This window comes from Mastigoproctus giganteus, chromosome 11, assembly GCF_048544385.1.
Source record: "Mastigoproctus giganteus isolate SK-2022 chromosome 11, ASM4854438v1, whole genome shotgun sequence".
NCBI lineage: Eukaryota > Metazoa > Arthropoda > Arachnida > Uropygi > Thelyphonidae > Mastigoproctus > Mastigoproctus giganteus.
The window spans coordinates 155,631,717-155,654,089 of NC_143585.1; the positions used below are offsets into that span (position 1 = coordinate 155,631,717).

A 22,373-nucleotide genomic window follows, 5' to 3' on the forward strand; every position below is an offset into this window, starting at 1 on the left:
TACTGTTGCACATGGAAAACTGCTGCACAAATTGGAGCAGTGTGGCATTTGAGGCAAATTGCTGCTATGGATAAAGGGATGGTTGAGGGGGAGAAGACAGAGAGTAGTAATCAATGGTCACTGCTCATCGTGGACTAATGTTATTAGTGGAGTCCCTCAGGGTTCAGTATTGGGTCCATTATTGTTTTCTGTATTTATAAATGATATTGATGATGGTATATCAAGCTTAATGTCCAAGTTTGCAGACGATACAAAAGTTGGCAGATTTGTTAAGGACTCTACTGACGCTATGCTGCTGCAACAGGATCTGGAAAGGTTGAGCAGATGGGCTGAGAGTTGGCAAATGAAGTTTAACATTGACAAATGTAAAGTACTACATATGGGAAACAGCAACACCAGAGAAACGTATCAATTCTGTGGTACTACACTGACAGTGGTAGAGAATGAAAAGGACCTGAGGTTAATTGTGCAGGCAGATATGAAGTTCTCTGAGCAGTGCAGACGGGCTGCAAGAGTAGCTCATGGTATCTTATCAATGATATACAGGAATTTGTCTAGCAGGGATAGGGAGGTGATTATTCCCTTGTATAAGTCAATGGTCAGTCCGCACCTTGAGTACTGTATACACGTCTGGAGGCCTCATTTTAAAAAGGATGTAGAGCTGCCGAAAAGAGTACAGAGAAAGGCAACAAGGTTAGTGAATGGAACGAAGGGTTGCTCTTACGAAGAAAGGCTTAAGTTTTGCAAATTACAGTGTCTGGAGACTAGGTTCCAATGAGGTGATCTGATAGAGGTGTATAAAGCCTTGAATGGTTTGAGCATGCTCAATGCTGATGGGATTCTGCCTCTTGCTCAGAATAATCACCTGAGAGGGCATAAATTTAAATTGAGGAAAGACAGATATAGGATAGATGTCCGGAAATTTGCCTTTAGCCAGCAGGTAGTTGGTTGGTGGAACAGACTTCCATCCCTCTGTTGTGGAAGTGGATAACCTAAATAAATTTAAGGCTCAGCTGGGCAGGTATTTTGTACGAACGGAGGGGTGAAGTGGAAGTTGTTTTTTTTTTTTTTTTTTTTTTTTTTTTTTCTGGGTTATGCTGCATAAGCTTGCTTTCTTGCATTATATGCCACTACTAATGCTAATGCTAATAAATTATCAGGATACCCAGATGCCTATGGTAGATACACCGATGAGCAAAACATTATGACCACCTGCCTAATATGATGTTGGTCCTCGACGTGCAGCCAAAACAGCTCGTATCCAGTGAGGCATGGACACTACAAGATTTTTAAATGTGTCTTATGGTATCTAGTACCAAACAGATCCTTTAACTCCTGTACAGTTCGTTGTCGAGATGCCACAGATCGGAGTTGCTGTTTCAACACAAACTGCAGATGCTCGATGGGTTTGATGTCTGAGGAATTTGGGGGCCAGTGTAATATCAAGAAGTCTTCCTCTTGTTTTGCAAACCAGTCTTGAACAATCCGGGTGGTGTGGCATGCCATATTATCTTGCTGAAAGATGGCACCACCAGAGGGGAAGACCGTTGCCATAAAAGGGTGTACCCGTTGAGCAATTATGCTTAAGTAGGTGATAGATGTCAGAGTGCCTGGCACATGAATGACTGGACCCACCCGCCACTGACTTGTTTTTGTCCCATGATGCATCCATGCCTGAGGTAAACGACACACACACACATGTACCTGGCTGACCCCATGATGCAACAGGAAACATGATTCATGATTCACCAATCACTCAACCTTCTTCCAATCACTCAAGATCCAGTTTCAATGCTAGCGTGCCCATTGTAGGTGCTGTCATTGGTAAACTGTGGTTAGCATGGGCATTCAGAGTGGCCTGCAGCTATGCTGCCCCATTTTCAGCAAGGTTCGATGTACTGTGTGTGTTGTGACACATTACTCCCACCACCAGCATTCCAACCCGGCGAGTTGCACCACAGTCACCCTTCTGTTGCCATGTACTATCCAGGAGATCCTTTGTTCACTTTGAGCACTGGTGAGCAGTGGTCGTCCAACACCTCGCCAGAGGTTCATGGGTTTTCCCTCCTTCGACCACTTTCAGTAGGTACTAACCACAGCTGACCATGACATCCCACCAGCCATGCCGTTCCAGAAAAGCTCTGATCCAGTTGTCTGGGTCACTGCCGAAATGCTGCCATTACAATCTGCCATTTGTCAAACTCGCTTAAGTCCACTGCTTTCCCATCTCAATAACAAGAGAAACACTGATTAATGGAGCACAGTATCAGGGGGTGTTTTTAGCGTGTCTTTACCCGAGCACATGCCGTAGTTCAACTGCAGGTGCTTCGATTTGCATAACGACTTGCTGTTCATAATGTTTTGGCTCATTGGGGTATGAATAATATGTAATCAAGTCACAAAGGATGTTAAGCAAGCAAAAGGAGATTACGAGAAATCTTTGGCAAAGGATGCGAAGAAAAATATTAAAGACTTCTTTACTTATGTAAACTCTTGAAGGAAGAGTGTGAATCAGATTGTCCCCGTTGACATCAACAGTTGTATTTTTGATGAACCTGCTGAGGTAGCTGTCACACATAAGGAAGTCTGTAGGGAAGTGGAGGCCAGAAGCTTATCAAAATCTGGCAGGCAGAAACATGATTATGTAATAACTGAGAGAAAAACGGAGGAGAAATTGTTGAAATTAAACATAAGAAAGGCACCCGGGGTGAATGCGATTTTCCCCCAGTTATATTAAAGGAAGTAGGCAGGCCTTTAGCCATGATTATAAGGGCATTGTTGGACTCAAGGGAGGTCTCCGTGGAGTGCAGATGTGAAAATATGGCCCTAATTTACAAAGGGTGACATGAGTAATTACAGACCTGTTAGTTTAAACTTCTGTTCTAGAGAATATAATGGAGTCACAAATTAAAGATACAATGCAGGATCATCTTGACAAGACTGCATTTATAGTTCAGATACCGCATTGGTTAGTTAAGGTGAAGTTTTGTCTGACAAATTTGAATGGATACTATGATGTGGTCACAAAGGAATTGGATGCAGAAAATAATTTTGATATCATATAATTGGATTTAGGAATGCTTTTGATATTAGAATTAGCATTGGCATTAGTTCAGTCATATGTTGCAAAAAAGCAAGCTTATACAGCATCTATCAAAAAAAAAAAAAAAAAAAAAACCCTTTCCATTTCACCCATCCTGTCACTCCAAATGTTTGTCTCATTCAGCTTTAAATTTATTTAAACTATCAACTTCAACAACAACAGATAGAAGTCTGTTCCAGCAATCAACTGCCCATTGACTAGAGGCAAACTTCCACACATCTATTCTACAACTGTCTTTCCTCAATTTGAATCTATGCCCCATCAGGTTCTCAGTCTGAGCAAGTAGAAGTATCCCATTAGCATTAAGCCTGCTCAAACCATTCAAGGCCTTATGCACTTCAGTCAGACCACCTCGCAGGTGCCTAGTCTCCAGATGCTGCAACTTGCAGGACTTAAGCTTTTCTTCATAAGGGTACCCCTTTGTTCCTCTCACCAATCTTGTTGCCCTACTCTGTACTCGTTCTAGCCACTGTACATCCTTCCTAAAATGAGGCCTCCAGACCTGTATAGAGTACTCAAGGTGTGGTCTGACCATTGCCTTATACAAAGGTATAATTACCTCCTTGTCTCTGCTAGCAAAATTCCTATATATCATTGACAAAACTCAATGACCTGTTCTGGCAGTCTGTCTGCACTGCTCAGAGAACTTCATATCTGATGCACATTTACCCCCCCCCAGTCTTTTTCATTCTCCATCTTCACAGAGTTGATACATTTCTCCTGAGTTACTGCTCCCAATATGTAGTACTTTACATTTGTCAATGTTAAACTTCAGTTGCCACTTCTCATCCCATCTGCCTAACTTTTCTAGATCCTGTTGCAGTAGCATACTGTCTTTAGTGACATTAACAACTCTGTCAACCTTTGTATCATCTAAAAACTTGGACATTAAGCCTGACCTCATTGATAAATACACAAAGCAACAATGGACCCAGCACCACACCTTGAGGGGCTCCACTAATAACATTAGTCCATGTAGAGCAGTGTCCATTTATTACCACTCTCTGCCATCTTCCACTCAACCATCCCTTTATCCATAGTTGCAATTTTCCTCCAATGCCACACTGCTCTAATTTGTGCCCTTAATGCCATTAATAACAGCCCGAGGGGCTCACATCTGGTGAGTTTGGGCTTAGCACACCCAGGGTCCTGAGCTGGATATCATCATTCTTCTCTTTCTTGGTAATTCCCATCTACTTCTGTCTCTCTCTCTCTCTCTCTCTCTCTCTCTCTCTCTCTCTCTCTCTCTCTCTCTCTCTCTCTCTCAGGGTAACTCGGAATTTTTTTTTTTTGCCTGGTGCAGCATAAGCTGCAATCTTTCTTGCACTATGTGGCTAGTAATAATAATAAAATAATAATAATACCATGGTATTAAGTCTTCCATGTGTAACAGTATCCAAATCTTTCCTGAAATCCAAGTATATGATGTCAGAATTATTTTTAGCATCCAGTTCCTTTTTTGACCACATCGTATTATCCAATGAAATTTGTCAGACAAGACTTCTGCTTAACAAACCCCATGCTGTGTCTTATCTGTTGCTGCTGTATTGTCTAGGTGATCCTGTATCAGTGACTCCATTATTTTCCCCGGAACAGAAGTTAAACTAACAGGTCTATAATTATTTGTGTCACCCTTTGAACCCCCTTTCTGAATTAGGGATACATTTGCACATCTCTAGTCCATGGGGACATCCCCTGACTCTAAGGATGCTCTTATAATTATAGCTAATGGTTTGGTTACTTCTCGTGCTGCCTCCTTCATTATAACTGGATAGATTTCATCTGTCCCAGGTGCCTTTTTTATGTTTAACTTCAACAATTTCTCTTCCACTTTGCTCTCAGTTATCACAAAATCACTTAGTTTCCTGTTAGAGTTTGATAAACGTCTGGCATTCTCATCCTTGAATAACTCCTCATGTGTGAATGTAGAAGCAAAATACTCATTCAGTTTATCAGCTACTTTAGCAGGATCATCAATAGTCAAACCATCTATGTTAAGTTAAGGAAGGGGATGAACCAATCTGATTCTTCCCCTTTCTTCTAGAGTGTACATAAGTAAAGTCTCTTTGCTGTTTTTATTTGCATCCTTTGCCAATGATTTTTCGTAATCTGCCTTAGCCTGCTTAACCTCCTTTGTGACTTGATTACAGACTAGCTTATGTCTGTCGTAAGCTTCTGTGTCACCTGATAATTTATATGCATCCCCATGTATGTTTCTTCTCTGCCACGAGCCTCATTAATTCATCCGACATCCATTTAGGCCTGATTGAACCTTGTACGGTATTTCTTAATTGGTATGAAAAGCCTAGTAGGCCATGAAAAGCCATGGAAGACTACTGTACAAATTGGAGCAGTATGACATTAAGGGCAAATTGCTACAATAGATAAAAGGATGGTGGCAGAAGACAGAGAGTGGTAATCAATGGACTAATGTTATTAGTGGAGTTCCCTGGGATTTGGTTTTTGGCCCATTGTTGTTTTCTGTATTTATCAATGATATTGATGAATGTATATTAGGATTAATGTTTAAGTTTTGCCATTGTTGTTAATGACAGTGATGATAGTACACTCCTGTTGCAGGAGTGATGATAGTACACTCCTGCAACAGGAGCTGGAAAAGCTGAGCAGATGTGCTAAGAAGTGGCCCTGCATATGGGTAACAACGACCCCAAAGTAATGTACTAACTGGACGGTATTACACTCAGGGTAGTAGAGAATAAAAAGGACCTGGGGGTAATTGTGCAGTCAGATATGAAGTTTTCAGAGCACTGCAGACAGGCAGTAAGAGTAGCTCGTGAAGTCTTGTCAGTGGTATGCTGGAATTTTGCTATCAGGTTATAAGGAGGTGATTATCCCCTTGTATAAGGCAATGGTCAGGCCACACCTTGAGTACTGCATACATGTCTGAAGACCTCATTTTAGGAAGGATATATAGTTGCTAGAATGAGTACAGAGCAGGGCAACAAAATGGTGAGAGGAACAAAGGGGTACACTTATGAAGAAAGGCTTAAGTTCTCCAGATGCTGCAAGTTGCAGCATCTGGAGACTAGGCACCTGTGAGGTGATCAAATTGAGGTGTATAAGGCCTTGAATGGTATGAGCAAGCTCAATGCTGATGGGATTCTTCCTCTCTGATTACTCACCTGAGAGGACATAAATTCAAATTGTGGAAAGACAGTTGTAGAATAGATGTGCAGGAATTTGCCTTTAGCCAACGGGTGGGTTTTAATTGGAACAGACTTTCATCTGTCATATTGCAGGTTAACAACTTAAATAAGTTCAAGGCAGAACTAGACAAACATTTGTAGTGAATGGATGAGTGAAATGGGAAAGGTTTTTTTTTTTTTTTTTTTGGCTTATGCTATTTAAGCTTGCTTTCTTACAATATATGCCTCTACTAATGCTAATATATGGTATTCATTTATTGATATATAATAAAAGTTATACCTATATATAGAAATAATAATTAAAAATAGAATTAATAATAAAACTCACAAGATATTCTGACAGGAAAGCATAGATTCATATATATATATATATATGGTGGATTCATACTGGTCTGAAATTAATACTTACTACTTTTATTCGAATTGAAATTGGTATTAAAATCTATACATTTAAATGAAGTTTAAATTGTTACGTACAAACCACTTTTTTTTTAACATTTTACATGAGAGCTTAATAAACTTCACTGAGTAATGAAGGATTAGTCAAAATTTAACAAAGCATGCGTTTTGAAAAGACTACTGTAATTGACATTCTAAAATTGACCCAATTACTATTCACACATACAACACAATGCAATTCATTCACAGAAATGGAGAGACAACAAGCAATAAACAAACAGCATAATTATGAAGTGATTACTTTCCACAGATGCCCTTTAAGAGGTCCAATAAAATTAGATGGAAAGAAGAAGAAAAACCGGCCCCAAGTGCCAAGCGATAGGGACCAAGCGATTTTCTTAAGCGAATTATAAAGTGATCCTTCCAAGTGATTTTGTTCTCTTTCATTTCTAGCCGCTCTTATTCTCAGTTCATTGTAAGTGGTTCTTCACTTAGCAGATTTTAAGTAGAACCCAGGAAGGAAAATCACCTTTCTTTTTTAGGATAATTATCCATTTTCTCACTAACAAACTAATCCGCCAGCCGCTTGGTCACTAGGTGGCACTGCTCCTGCCTCCCCGTGGTGGGGCCGGAAACCTGAAAGGAAAAATAATCCTTTCAGGGCTAAAAGGAGCAACAATGGACTTGACAAACCAGGCTTCTCCTGGAATTATGGATCAAACTGATCACAATCGGCAGCAAGATGATCTTAATCCATCTACTGCCAAAAGACAAAAGAAAGATGTGACCCAAACCATCTCGCCACTCTTTCTAATTGTTCATTCCCTATCAGACCAACCAGTTAGTAAACTTTCTCCCTTTGTTATACAGAGGTGTCTAGAACATATAGCTGGTCCACCGAAAATGGTTCGCCGCTTGAAATCAGGCGACCTTCTGATAGAAACGACAAATCATTGACATTCTGAGCTTCTTCTTGAAACCAAAACTTTTGGAGGGTTTCCCATCAAAGTCACTCCACATGCCACTTTAAATTCATATAAAGGGGTTATCGTGGAATGGGACCTCCTAAATAGCTCTGAAGAAGAAATTGTACAAGAGCTACAAAACCAGAATGTCACACATACCAAAAGAATCCTTATTAAAAAGGATGGAAACCTCGTTCCAACCCGCACCATCATACTTACTTTCAGTACTCCAACTCTACCATCATCAGTCTAAGCCGGGTACCTGAATTGCCAGGTAAAGCCATATATCCCCAATCCAATAAGATGCTTCAAGTGTCAAAAATATGGCCATTCCCAAACAGTATGCAGAGGACAAGCCATTTGTGCCACTTGCGGCTCAAAAGAACATACCTGTAAAGAATGCAATACACAGTCTCCTCTCTGCCCAAACTGCAAAGGAGACCACCCTGCCTATTCCAGAGACTGTAATATATGGAAAAGAGAAAAGCAAGTTCAAAAATATAAAACTGAACATAAGGTAACATATCAAGAAGCCAAAAAGCAGATACCACTATTTCCAGCAGTGAGATCATATGCAGCAGCAGCAGCAACAGCAGCAACTACAGTGCAGAAAAACAAAGGTAAATTGCAAAGGTAATTGCAGACCGACATCACAATCCCGCCTAACATCTCAATAGCAGATTGGGCACGTAACATTCTTTTACAAACAAAACAAAAAGTTGATCAGGCAATTAATACACCCATTGTAATCCCACCAGATGCTAAAGATCCAACAGCAACAAGCAGTACAAATTCCACCAAACCTGTTGAAAAAACACAAAAAAATACTGACACTATGGAAATTGATGAAAAGGAGAAAGAAGATGAACCAGTTCTGGAACTTTACGCAAATGATGACATGGACAGTGGTGGCCGACCAAGCTTCCCCAGAAAAGAAAAAATCAAAACAGATCGATTAAAACAAGCAACTCATCGTAAGTCATCTGAATCAAGTACAAAACCCAAATAATGCGTACACTTCTACAATGGAATTGTCGTGGCATTCGAAGTAATCTAAGCGATATCAAAGATCTAATTTCCGTATATGCTCCTGCAAGCATCTGTTTGCAAGAAACAAACCTAACTCCGCACATAAGTATTTCCATCAAGAACTACAATGTATATAGGCAAGATCGAAAAACCAATACAGGTCATGGAGGAGTCGCCATTCTTGTTGACTCTAATGTTCCATCCAAGCATATTCAGCTACAAACACCCCTTGAAGCAGTCGCGGTACGCATCGTGACTGGAATTACCTTGACTATGATTTCGCTCTACCTTCCACCTAATCATGCGTATACACTGCAAGAATTTGAGGATTTAATTGAACAATTACCATCTCCTTTTTGTTTGATGGGGGACCTTAATGGGCATCATATCATCTGGGGATCACTTCATACAGACAAAAGAGGACAGATGATTGAAAAACTTATAAATAATAGGAACCTAACACTCTTAAACACAGGTACCCACACCCATGTCCACTTACCAACAGGGACTACCTCTGCAATTGATCTCACCATCTGTTCCCCAGCTCTCTTTCCTCTCCTTGACTGGTCTGTTTCCGATGATCCTTATAGCAGTGATCATTACCCAGTTGTTTGTCACCTACTAGCAAATGATGTACAGCAACCTATAAGAGGTATAAAATGGAAATTCTGCAAAGCAAACTGGGAAAAATACCAATATGCTGCTTCTTTAGATGAGAAAATCATAAGACATACTGATATCAATAATGCTGTTACTCATATCACAAATCAAATAATTTCTGCAGCAAACATTGCAATACCAAAGACAGCTAACCAGTCTCATAAACATTACAAGCAGTGGTGGAATGAAGAATGCCTGGAAGCAAAGAAAGAAAAAAATAAGGCTTGGAACCAATTCAGAAAGTATCCCACCACCACCACCAATCTCATAAAATATAAGAAAGCCAGAGCAAAAGCACGCTATATACGCCGGAAATCTCAGAAAGAATCCTGGATATCCTTTGCAAGCAAAATTAATAGAAATGCGGACAGCAGAATAATATGGAATAAAATTAGACAAATTTCAGGTAAATATATAACCGTCCCTAAACCGATCATAAGCTGGAAAGGTCATGACATAACTGAACCAGAAAAAATTGCAAATCTACTAGGAGAAACATTTGAGGAATTGTCAGCAACAACGTCATACAGACCAATCTTTCAAACATATAAAGCTCAAATCGAAAAATACAAAATTAATTTCCATGCAGCTCATGAGATTTCATACAATTAATCTTTCACTATAAATGAATTGCATAAAGCCCTAACCAAATCTAAAGAAAGCGCAGCAGGTCCGGATGGAATCCACTATCAAATGATTAAACACCTCCCTAAAAATTCTTTATGCCTGCTGTTACTGCTATATAATAGGATATACCTTGAGGATACATATCCAGACTCTTGGCGACATTCGTTTGTACTGGCCTTTCCAAAACCTGGGAAGGATCATTCAAATCCATATAATTATCGTCCCATCGCGCTCACTAGCTGTCTAGGAAAAATTTTAGAAAAAATGGTGAATGATCGGTTAACATGGTTTCTTGACTTCCATAACCTCCTGAGTCCTAGTCAATATGGTTTTCGGAAAAATAGATCAACAATAGACATAATGACAAAAGCTGAATCAAATATTCGCAATGCCTTTCTCCGAAACGAACACCTTGTAATGATATGCCTTGATATTGAAAAGGTGTTCGATACTACGTGGAGATATGGTATCCTTCATGAATTATACAAATTAGGTCTTCGAGGCCATCTACCAAAGTTCCTTCAGAATTTCATGACTAAAAGAACTTTTCAAGTCCATTATCATCATATTCTGTCTCTAATATACAATCAAGAACAGGGGGTCCCCCAAGGCTCAGTCCTCAGTGCAACCCTTTTCGCTATCAAAATAAACTCTGTAACAGAAGTTATTCCAGCAACAGTTGAAACCTACCTATATGCCGACGACCTCACAATATCATGTCACTCACAGAATATGTGGACAATCGAGAGGCAGCTCCAATGTGCTATTAACAAAATAGAGTCCTGGTCCACCTATAATGGATATCGAATCTCAGTACAGAAGACAGTGGCAATACACTTCTGCAGAAAACGAAAGATGCATCCTGATCCAGAACTAAGGATAAGCAATCAACAAATTCCACTCAAACAGAGCATCCGGCTACTAGGACTAATCATGGATCAAAAATTAAATTTCCTAGAACACATAAAATATCTACGTACAATGTGCTTAAAGAAATTAAACATTCTACGAGTTGTATCAGCCATGACATGGGGAGCTGATCGTTACTCACTTTTGCACGTTTATCGTGCAATGATAAGATCTAAATTAGATTATGGTTCTCCCATTTACTCCTCAGCTAGGAAAAGTGTGTTGAACTGGTTAGATCCAATTCATCACAATGCACTACGTGTTGTTTCAGGAGCCTTCCGTACCTCACCTGTGTATAGTCTATACACAGAGATCCATGAACTCCCACTCAGTCTTCGTAGACAAGTTCTTCTCATGAACTATGCTGCGAAAGTTCAAAGCCTTCCTGGACATCCAACATGGCAATATCTTTATAAACCGAAATGGGAAAATTTATATACGAACAAACCTAATATATGCAAACCTGCAGGCATCCGACTAAAAGAAATACTCTCACAATTGAACTTAAGTATGGATAAAATCTACCAAGATACCCCCACAGCCCTTCCACCTTGGGAAATCAGTTCAGTTGACTGTGACATGGTTCTCATAAAATGGAAACAGAACAATATCCCAAGTCAAAATATAAAACAGCTACATTCCTCTTATGTAACACAATTCTCTGACTATTCTCATCTGTACACTGATGGATCCAAGACGGCCACACACGTTGGTGCTGCTGTTGTATTGCCAAACAGCATAATCTCACAGTCTCTTCCCATAGAGTGCAGTATTTTTAGTGCTGAACTGTTTTCAATAAGTCTCGCCCTAGATCACATTGCCAAAACTTCCCCCGTAAAAAGTATCATTTTCACAGACTCGTTAAGTGCAATATATGCTTTACAGACAGAAGATCATCCATCTCATCCGTATGTAAGAAAAATTCTTTCCTCCTTATCACACCTTACGAAAACCAACCAAAGAGTTAGATTCACTTGGATTCCTGGACATTCTGGAATACTCGGCAATGAACTTGCAGATGATGCTGCAAAACATCCGTCTAACAAAAATTCTCACTTGCATAAAATACCGCTCAATGACTTTAAAAACATCAATCGAAAAGCCTCTGAAAATATATGGACGCAGATCTGGAAATCTCAAACAAACAATAAATTATACCAAATCAAACAACAGCAGAAATCCTGGAAATCAAGTTTCCGGTCAAACAGACACGAAGAGGTTATCCTCGCCCGGCTTCGCATCGGACACACATATTTAACACACTCTTACCTGCTAATGAAAGACGATCCTCCACAATGCCCTCAGTGTCTGACCACACTAACGGTGAAGCACATCATCATAGAATGTCCACGATACCAAATTGCCTGCCAGTCAGCTTTCAAATCGCATTCAAATGAGCCATTAAGCCTTCAACTCATTATGGGAGAAAACGCAAACGTCAGTGAACTCTTTTCATACCTCAGTTTAATAAACTTAACTAATCATATCTAATATGTTAAATCAGTAACAATATAACAGGAAATAACAAAACTTGAACAGGCGCAATATAGCCGAAGTTGCTCTTGCGCCATTAAACCCCAAACAACAACAACAACAAGAAAAACCCAAAAATTCGTAGATAATATAGTTTTATAATTTTTTTGATTCAGTATATTAACCCCAGGGGCTCACATTCGGTGAGTATGGGCTTGGGCTATATCATCATTTTTCCCTTTCTTGGTGATTCCTTTCTACTTCTCTCTGTCTCTCTCTCTCAGGGGGTAACTCGGGCATTTTTTTTTTTTTTTTTTTTTTGGTTGGTGCAGCATAAGCCTCAGGCTTCCTTGTACCACATGGCTAATAATAATAATAATAATAATACAATCAAATCTCCTCTATGGTGTCTAGTTTCCAAACTCTGCAACCCACATATTCAAAGTCTTTCTTCATAAGGACACCCTTTTGCCGATCTCACTAGGCGAGTTACCCGTCTTTGCACCGTTTCAAGAAGCTCGATGTCTTTCTTTATGAACCCCCCTGTATTAAAATTTAATACAGTGGTTTCATATAAGCAGAACCCATTGTATTAAATTTTAATGAATTGTTTTCTGCAATTAAAAAAATTTTGGTAAAACAAAATACCTGAACCCCCCCCAACCGGGGGGGGGTATAGGTACAACACTTTGGGAAACACTGCTCTAAAGTAATGCATCCATTAATGGTTCCAACCAGTCTATTTATTTTTATTTACTTCACAGAAATGTTGAGTAATTTTTGTTTATATTTGTTTACAGGTAATGAATGTCCAGTTACTGCAGGTATGTTAACATTTTTTATTTCATAACTTGATTTCATTGTTAATCAATTAAATTGTATTTAAATGGAAGTCATGCCCTAGACTAGAGCAGCAAAGCAATGGGCATAAAATAAAGTAAAGTGTTAGTTGTCAAACGACCCAGGGGTCTCTGCATTGTGTACTCTTTGTGTAACACAGAACTCTGTGAACGACATAAGTTTTCAAAAAATGTGTAACGTGTGTGTTAGTGTTGTGTAGTGTCATGTTGTGTTGTTCTTCTGCCATTTAGTAGTTGGGCCCCTACTGGGACTCCCAGCTGCCCACACTTTGCTCTGAGGAGGCAGATCAGGGATAGAGGAATGACATTAGTACTCTGGCAGGCCCTGCCACCTAGTTTCCAAATATTTCAGAGGCAAGGGCCTATTGTAAAAAAAAAAAAAAAAAAAAAAAGTAATTGTTAGAGTAGGGATGAAGACTGAAGGAGGGGGAGAAACAGATAGAAAGATGGGGATGATAGAGAAGGCAACCACAATTTCCCACCCCCCCATTCTGTCCAAATGAAAGTTAGTTGTTGAATTGCCCCAGGGGTCTCTGAATTGTGTACTCTGTTTGTGTAACACAGAACTCTGTTTATGACATAAGTTTTCAAAAAATGTTTTAAGTGTGCGTTAGTGTTGTGTAGTGTTGTGTTTTGTTGTGTTGTTCTTCTGCCATTTAGTATTTGGGCCCCTACTGGGACCCCCAGCTGCTCACACTTTGCTCTGAGGAGGCAGGTCAGGCATAGAGGGATGACATTAATAATCTGACAGGCCCTGCCACCTAGTTTACAAATATTTCAGAGGAAAGGGCCTATTGTAAAAAAAAAAAAGAAAAAAAAAAGCAATTGTTAGAGTATGGGTGAAGATTGATGGAGGGGGATGATAGAGAAAGCAACCCACAATTCCCCACTCCCATTCTGTCCAAATGAAATAAACTGTATCATGGCTGACACCAGAAATATGTGCAGTCTGATATGAAGTCAGTCTTTGATCTTCCTGCAGCAGTTCTTCGATTGTTTTTTAATAATTATGCCAGTTGTGAAGTGTCAAAGCCATCAAGATTTGAGGTACTCGATTTGCCAGTGGGAAAACATCTCCAGCAAGAGATCATAGTTCTCTTAAAAGAAGTATGCAAGCAAACCTCTGGCAAAGGTTGATGGATTTCACAACCAGTTTTCCACATGCTGTTTCGATTTTCACAAATGTTCTCTCCCTCCTCCTTGTATTACTCTGTTGACACAGCCCTCTTCAGCACATGTTTTCATGTTTTTTCACTCAAAGTACCATCAAGAAAGTAATATCAATGAGTGTTTATGTATATTCCTTAAAGTTTGATAAACAAAGTCCTACATAAATGAAGTTTAAAATACTTATATTTTAGGAAATATTGTGGACAGTGCTGTATAAAATAAAATGAAATAAGGTATTTACCATCCTTCATAATGCAGTGACTTCCATTTGAGGAGGGGAACACTTCATAGTGCTATAAGATTACAAAAAAAAAAAAAACCTCTTAAGATTACGGCCCCGGGTGCCAAGCGTTTTTTGGGGCCAAGCGACATTACTGCGACTTATAGTGCTCTAGATAAGTGAATAATTTTTTTTTTAAGTTCCTGTCTTTCTCCCAACAGTTTCATTTTAAAAACAGTTCCATACTTGAAAACTACAAGTCAGAACGCAGAAAGGAAATTCACCTTTCTTTTCCTTTATCATATATTTTTAAGCAACACTAAACAACTAACACTAACCGCTTGGCCTCCTAGTGGCACTGCTCCTGCCTCCCCATGGCGGGGCCAGAAATCTTGGCGGAAAAGTCCTCCAGCCAAGGGCCAAAAGGAGCAAACATGGCAAGCACAGACCATGTTTCTGCTACACAAACTAGCAGAAAACTAGATCAAATGGATTCATGTACAGCTAAGAGACAAAGGACAGAGGATCTCCCTCTAGTCGCACCACTGTTTCTAGTTATTCATTCAAAGAATGAACAACCGATCGGAAGTTTGTCACCTTTCAGAATTGAAAAAACTCTTGAAAGCATAGCTAGTTCCCCTAAAACAGTCAGAAGACTAAAATCAGGTGATCTATTAGTAGAGATGACAAATTACAGAGTGGGATCTTCTCAATGTTCCCGAAGATGAAATAAAAGAAGAGTTGAAAGGCCAAGGAGTTATTCAAGTGAAAAGAATAACAATTAAAAGAGAAGGAGAAATTATCCCAACGAGGAATATAATTCTGACTTTCAACACTCCAAAACCACCAAAAACAGTTAAAGCTGGATATCTAAACTACCCACTGAGACCATATATTCCAAACCCTGTCCGATGTTTTAAATGTCAGAAATACAGACACTCTGAAGCAGTATGTAGAGGCTTTTCTGTCTGCGCCAAATGTGGATCACGAGAAGTGATCACGAGAAGTGATCCACATTTGGCGGATACACAAATGTGGATACACAACACGACTGTACAGCACAGAATTCAAAATGCCCAAATTGCAGAGGAGAACAATGATGCCTACTCAAAAGAATGTGAAGAATGGAAGAGAGAAAAAATAATACAGAAATATAAGGTAGAAAACAATGTAACATACCAAGAAGCAAAAAAAAAACAATACAACCACAACGAACAAATAGACCAACGTATGCACAAGTAACGCAAACTTATAGGACAATAGAAACACAGACAGATGTAACGATCCCACCAAAAAAATCCATGTCAGAATGGGCACGTTCTCTTCTTATTGAACCAAAAGAAAAACCTGATCAGGCAATAAACATGCCCATCACGATACCACCAACTAGAGAAACCACCAAATTTACAAAACAAGTCAGAACCACTGAAGCAAACAGAAATAAAATGGAAGTAGAAGAAAAGGATCAGACAGATGAAACAATACTAGGAATTTTTGCAGAAGAAGAAGAGATGGATACCGGAAAGAAACACTTCCCTAAAAAAGGAAGACAAAAAACAGAGAACTCAAAGGCAACAACCTGAAGAAAACAAGCTGAAAGAAAGTACTAACAAAACCAAATAATGAATAAATTTTTACACTGGAACTGTAGAGGATTCCGCAGCAATTTCGAAGATATCCACGATCTCATATCGGAGTACAATCCGATTAGTCTATGTTTGCAGGAAACATATCTTAAGCCCCAGAATAAAATAACACTAAAACATTACAATATACAAAGAAAAGACAGAATTACAGGCGGTACAGCACATGGTGGAGTAGCAATCCTAGTAAATTCCGGTATACCAACTAAACAGATCCCTTTGCAGACTAATCTAGAGGTTATAGCAGTATGGATTGCAGTAAACTTTCATGTGACAGTTGCTTCCATCTACCTACCACCAAACGAAGAAATAACCTATACAGAACTAGAAGACCTAGTAGTTCAATTACCAACTCCTTTATGTATCATGGGAGATATGAATGGCCATCATCCTCTATGGGGAAATGAAAATATAGATAAAAGAGGTCAAATTCTAGAGAAACTACTTGATAAGCTAAACCTAATACTCTTGAATGACGGGACACCCACATATATACGTCTAACCACAGGAACTAGCACAGCTATAGACCTTTCCATATGCTCTCCGTCAATATACCCTCTACTGGTGTGGGCAGTTCATAACGATCCCCTGAGTAGTGATCATTATCCAATAAGGATTACTTTAAAAGAACCTACCATTGTCAACCACAAAGAGCTCCAAAGTGGAGATTAGATACGGCAAACTGGGCAAGATACAAGCAGCTGGCAATTTTAGAACAGCAACAAATCCAACAGGTATCAATTGACTCTGCAGTTAAATATGTGACTGACAAACTCCTCCAGGTTGCAAAATTAACAATACCAAAAACTTCATTAAAATTTCCCATACATCCAAAGCCGTGGTGGAACGATGCATGTTCCCTAGCAAAACGCGAGAAAACCAAAGCATGGAATATTTTCCGAAGACACCCTACCACAACCAACTTGATAATTTTCAAAAAGGCAAGGGCGAATGTGAGACGCATTACTAAGATTAGTAAGAAAAAATGTTGGATCCGTTTTGCATCTACGATTACTAGGAAAACAGACAGCCGGAAAGTTTGGGACAAAATAAATAAAATAAACAACAAATACCAAAGAATTTCTCCTCCTTTTATAAAATGGAATGGACAAGATATAGCTAAACCTAAAGACATAGCAAATGCTCTTGGTAGAACCTTTGAAAAAATATCAGATAGTAACTCCTATAAGGCAGCTTTCCAAAAACATAAAGCCCATGCAGAAACATATAAATTGAATTTCTCTAGTAAAGAGGTACAAGCTAAAGATTATAATGATTTATGCACCAACATCGAGCCATGATGATGAAGAGGTTGAAGAAATGTACACTGAAATTGAGAGTCTTCTAGATGAGCAGAAAACCCACTACACTATTATTATGGGGGACTTCAATGCTAAGGTTGGAAAAAGGCAAAACAGCGCAGAAAGAGGAACTATAGGAAATTTTGGAATTGGTGAAAGAAATAAAAGAGGTGAAAGACTTGTGGAATTTGCAGAATCTCAAGGAATGTCAGTAATGAACACTTTTTTCAAGAAAAGGGTGAACAGAAAGTGGACATGGAAGAGTCCAAATGGATTAACAACTAATGAAATCGACTTCATCCTCACTAACAGAAGATATATTGTGAATGATGTTACCGTCCTGAATAAGGTAAATGTTGGAAGTGATCACAGAATGGTAAGATGTACACTTGATATAGATGTAGGAAAGGAAAGGAAAAAACTGACTCGAGTAAATAATACAAAGGTCTTTGAAATAACAGAGGAGGAGAAAAAGCAGTATGTACTGGAACTTAAGAACAAGTTTGAGCTTCTGCAGACTGCTCAGGACCAAGATATCGACGAGGAATATTACAACTTTCTGAAAGTGATAAAGCCCAAGAAACCTATAGGGAAACAGAAATCCAAAGAAGAGAAAATTAGTCAAGAAACACTTGTCATGATGAACCAAAGACGACAAATGAAGAGCAAGAAAAACACTGACAGGGAGAAAATTGAGTATACTGAGTTATGCAAAGCCATTAGAAAGAGACTCAGAGAGGACATAAGAAGATTTAACACAAGAAAAGTAGAATAAGCATTAAGGGAAAACAAAGGATTTAAGTCAGCAGCCATGAGCAGTAATACAGAAAGACAAATGATACTGAAACTGAAGAATAGCGATGGTGTACTTATAAACAGCAGAGAAGGCATAATTCAAATAGCAGAAGACTACTATAGAGAATTATACAAGGAGCGAGGGAATGATACCAGCAGTGGGGAAGATGGATTGCAAAGTAGCAACACATACGACATACCCGATATTCTTCCTGATGAGGTAGAACATGCATTGAAGAAAATGAAGAATCGGAAAGCCCCGGGGGAAGATGAAGTTACTGTAGAGTTGTTAAAATTGGGAGGAAGAGACATAACACAAAAACTGGCAAGGCTCTTCACAAAGTGCATTAGAAAAGGTGTGATGCCTAAGCAGTGGAATAATGCAATCATAGTTTTGCTGCATAAGAAAGGAGATAAATCAGAAATTGGAAATTATAGACCAATTAGCTTGTTATCCCATATCTACAAGTTGTTCACAAGGGTCATTACTAACAGATTAGAAAGAATACTTGATGAGAATCAACCGAAAGAGCAAGCTGGCTTTAGGACAGGATTCTCAACTATGGATCACCTTCACGTAATATCACAGCTAATGGAGAAAGCAAATGAATATAAAACACCATTATGGCTGGCATTTGTGGATTATGAAAAGGCATTTGACTCCATACAGCATAAGGTAATGTTTCGGGCACTGGAAAGACAAGGCATAGATACTCCATATATTATGATTTTGAAGAAAATATATGAGAGTGCTACATCCTTTATTAGACTAGACAAAGACAGTAGCAAATTTAAAATCGAGAAAGGAGTTCGACAAGGAGACACAATATCTCCGAAGCTGTTTACTGCTGCCCTTAAGGAAGCTTTCAGAAGATTAGACTGGTCGCAGAAAGGAGTCAATGTGAACGGAGAGTACCTAAACCATTTACGATTTGCAGATGACATTGTGGTCATAAGCCACGATCCCAAAGAATTAGAGGAAAATCTTAATCAGTTATGCACAGTTAGTAAGGATTTTGGACTAAAGATGAATATGGCTAAAACAAAAGTAATGATGAACAAGTATGCCACAGAAAGGGAAATAATGATTGAAGGAGCAGTAATTGAAAAGGTGGAGTCATATACTTATCTGGGACAAGTTATTAGCTGTAATAATGATAAATGGCTGGAAGTCAAGAGAAGAATAAATTTTGGATGGATAGCATTCAGGAAATATGGTCACATACTGAAGAGCAATATCCCAGTTTGTCTGAAACGTAAAATAATGAATCAATGTATACTCCCCACCATGACTTATGGAAGTGAAACTTGGGCACTCACCAAAAGAATGGAAGAGAAGCTAAGAACTACACAGCGAAGAATGGAACGAATTATATTGGGAATCAGACTGTTAGATAAGAAGAGAAACACATGGATTAGGCAGCAAACTCAAGTAAAGGACATTCTTATCAAAACTAAAGAACTAAAATGGTCTTGGGCAGGACACATAGCTCGAAGACATGATGACAGATGGACTAAGAAAATAACAGAATGGTACCCAAGAGGAGCTAGAAGAAAACCTGGAAGACAAAGGCGGAGATGGATAGATGAAATTCATGAGTTTTTGAGTAGTAAATGGATGGCCAGTGCTCAAAACAGAAGGAACTGGAAAGTTGCTGGAGAGGCCTTCATCCTGCAGTGGATTGAAAATGGTTGATGATGATGATGATGATGATGATGATGATGAGTAAAAACAAAGAATGCTATAACCAACCTTTCACCCTCAGAGAACTTTATAAAGCCATTTCACAGACGAAGCAAAGTGCAGCAGGTCCAGATGAAATAGTATACATGATGGTACAAAAATTAGACGAGAAATCATTGAGATCGTTGCTCCTCTTATATAACAGAATATACCTGGAAAATTCCTTTCCGAATCAATGGCGCCACGCAATAGTCTTAGCCTTCCCAAAACCAGATAAAGATCCCACAAATCCAAATCACTATCGCCCAATAGCCTTAACTAGCTGCCTTGGAAAAATACTTGAAAAAATGGCAAATCCCCGATTAATGTGGTTTTTAGAAACCCATAACTTACTAAATACAGCTCAATGTGGTTTCAGAAAGAACAGGTGCACTCTAGACTTAATGATAAAAGCAGAAAACAACATAAGAAATGCCTTCTTAAGAAAACAGCACTTAGTAATGATATTTTTCGATATTGAAAAGGCATATGACACAGCATGGCGATATGGAATACTTAGAGACATTTTTAACTTTGGAATGAGAGGACATCTACCAATGTATATCCAAAATTTTTTACAACAACGAACTTTCCAAGTTAAGATATTAACCACATTATCAGAAGTCTTTGTGCAGCAAGAGGGAGTACCACAGGGATCAGTACTCAGTGCTACCCTGTTCGCCATAAAAATCAACTCAATAGCTAAACAAGTACCAAATACTATAGACGCAGCACTTTATGTTGATGATTTTAGCATTTCTTATCAATCACAAAACATGCGAACAATAGAACGTCAATTACAAACAGCAATTAATAAACAATGGCTTTAAAATCTCCAAACAAAAGACTGTAGGAATACACTTTTGTCGGAAAACAAACTTGCACCCAGACCCAGAATTAAAGCTAGAAGAACAAGTAATCCCAATAACATCCAGCACAAATTTTCTCGGATTAACCCTAGATAGGAAACTGACCTTTTTAGATCACATAAAGTGCCTTAGGATAAACTGCCTAAAGAAATTAAATATTCTTAGAGTCATATCTGCAACAAATTGGGGAGCAGACAGGTACACCTTATTACATCTATATAGAAGCTTGATAAGATCCAAAATTGATTATGAGGCACCTGTTTACAGCTCTGCAAAACCAAGTGCATTAAGATGGTTAGACCCTGTACACCACAGTGCACTCCGCATAGCCTTGGGAGCATTCCGTACTTCTCCAGTTCAAAGTCTCTATGCTGAGGCTTATGAAACTCCACTGCACCTCAGAAGACAAGAACTCCTTCTATCTTATGCAGCTAAAATAAAGTGTTTTCCAAACCATCCTGTGTTCAAAACATTATATACACCAATATGGGAAAATATGTGCAGAATACACCCAACAGTTAACAAACCAGCAAACATACGCATCAAAGAGCTACTTCCAATTTGGTCTCTTGATTTCAACAAACTAGCTATTACACGAAACGCACCAAAACCCCCCTGGGAAATAACATCACCAAACTATGATACCTACTTTCAATCTTGGGGAAGACATTCCCTACCAGGAAGCAGCTTTCAACAACTACATGCTGCATATCTAGAGAAATATTCACAATATGCACAAATCTATACAGATGGATCGAAAACCGATACAAAAGTAAGCGCGGCAGCAGTTTTCTCTGATACTAATAATCCAAGTCCTCCCAACAGAATGTAGCATCTTCACAGCTGAATTGCAAGCAGTGAAGTTAGCAATAGACCAAATATGGAAGGAAAAGCTACCCCATAGTCTGATCTTCACAGATTCCCTCAGTACAATGCAAGCAATACAATGTGACACAAAGAATATTCATCCTACTCTAAGACAAATCCAAGTTACCCTAAAAGAAAACAAGACGTCACTTTTTGTTGGATTCCTGGACATATGGGAATTAAAGGAAATGAACAAGCAGACCATGCAGCAAAAATGGCAACCGGCACCCTTTCTTCAACCACCAAAGTCCCATTTACAGACTACAGACATAGTATCAAAGTGAACAGCAAAAATTGGCAAAGAATATGGAGCGAGCAAACACATAATAAACTTTTTCAAATTAAACCAGTTTTAAATCAGTGGAAATCCAGTGAAAGAGGTGTCCGAAAAGAAGAAGTAACCCTTGCCAGGTTACAAATAGGGCACACATAACTAACCCATTCCTATCTACTTAAATCCGAAGAACCACCTCAATGCAGTCAGTGCCGTGTACAACAAACAGTAAAACATTTACTACTAGATTGTCCAGCCTTTATAAATGAAAGAAAAATAGCCTTTAGTTCTGTAACTAAAAATCAAGATGCTCTAGTTT

The 22,373-nt window shown here is 38.9% G+C and overlaps 1 protein-coding gene across 1 annotated transcript in view; it reads left to right on the forward strand.

Moving 5' to 3' along the window:
• The window catches only part of LOC150078523 (MAM and LDL-receptor class A domain-containing protein 2-like), a 765,548-nt gene that overhangs the window by 688,671 nt on the left and 54,504 nt on the right, over positions 1 to 22,373 (forward strand). The window contains exon 28 of the mRNA XM_090384594.1: positions 13,133 to 13,156. Coding sequence (XP_090240720.1) covers positions 13,133 to 13,156 — 24 coding nt within the window. The remainder of the gene's footprint in view (positions 1 to 13,132; positions 13,157 to 22,373) is intronic.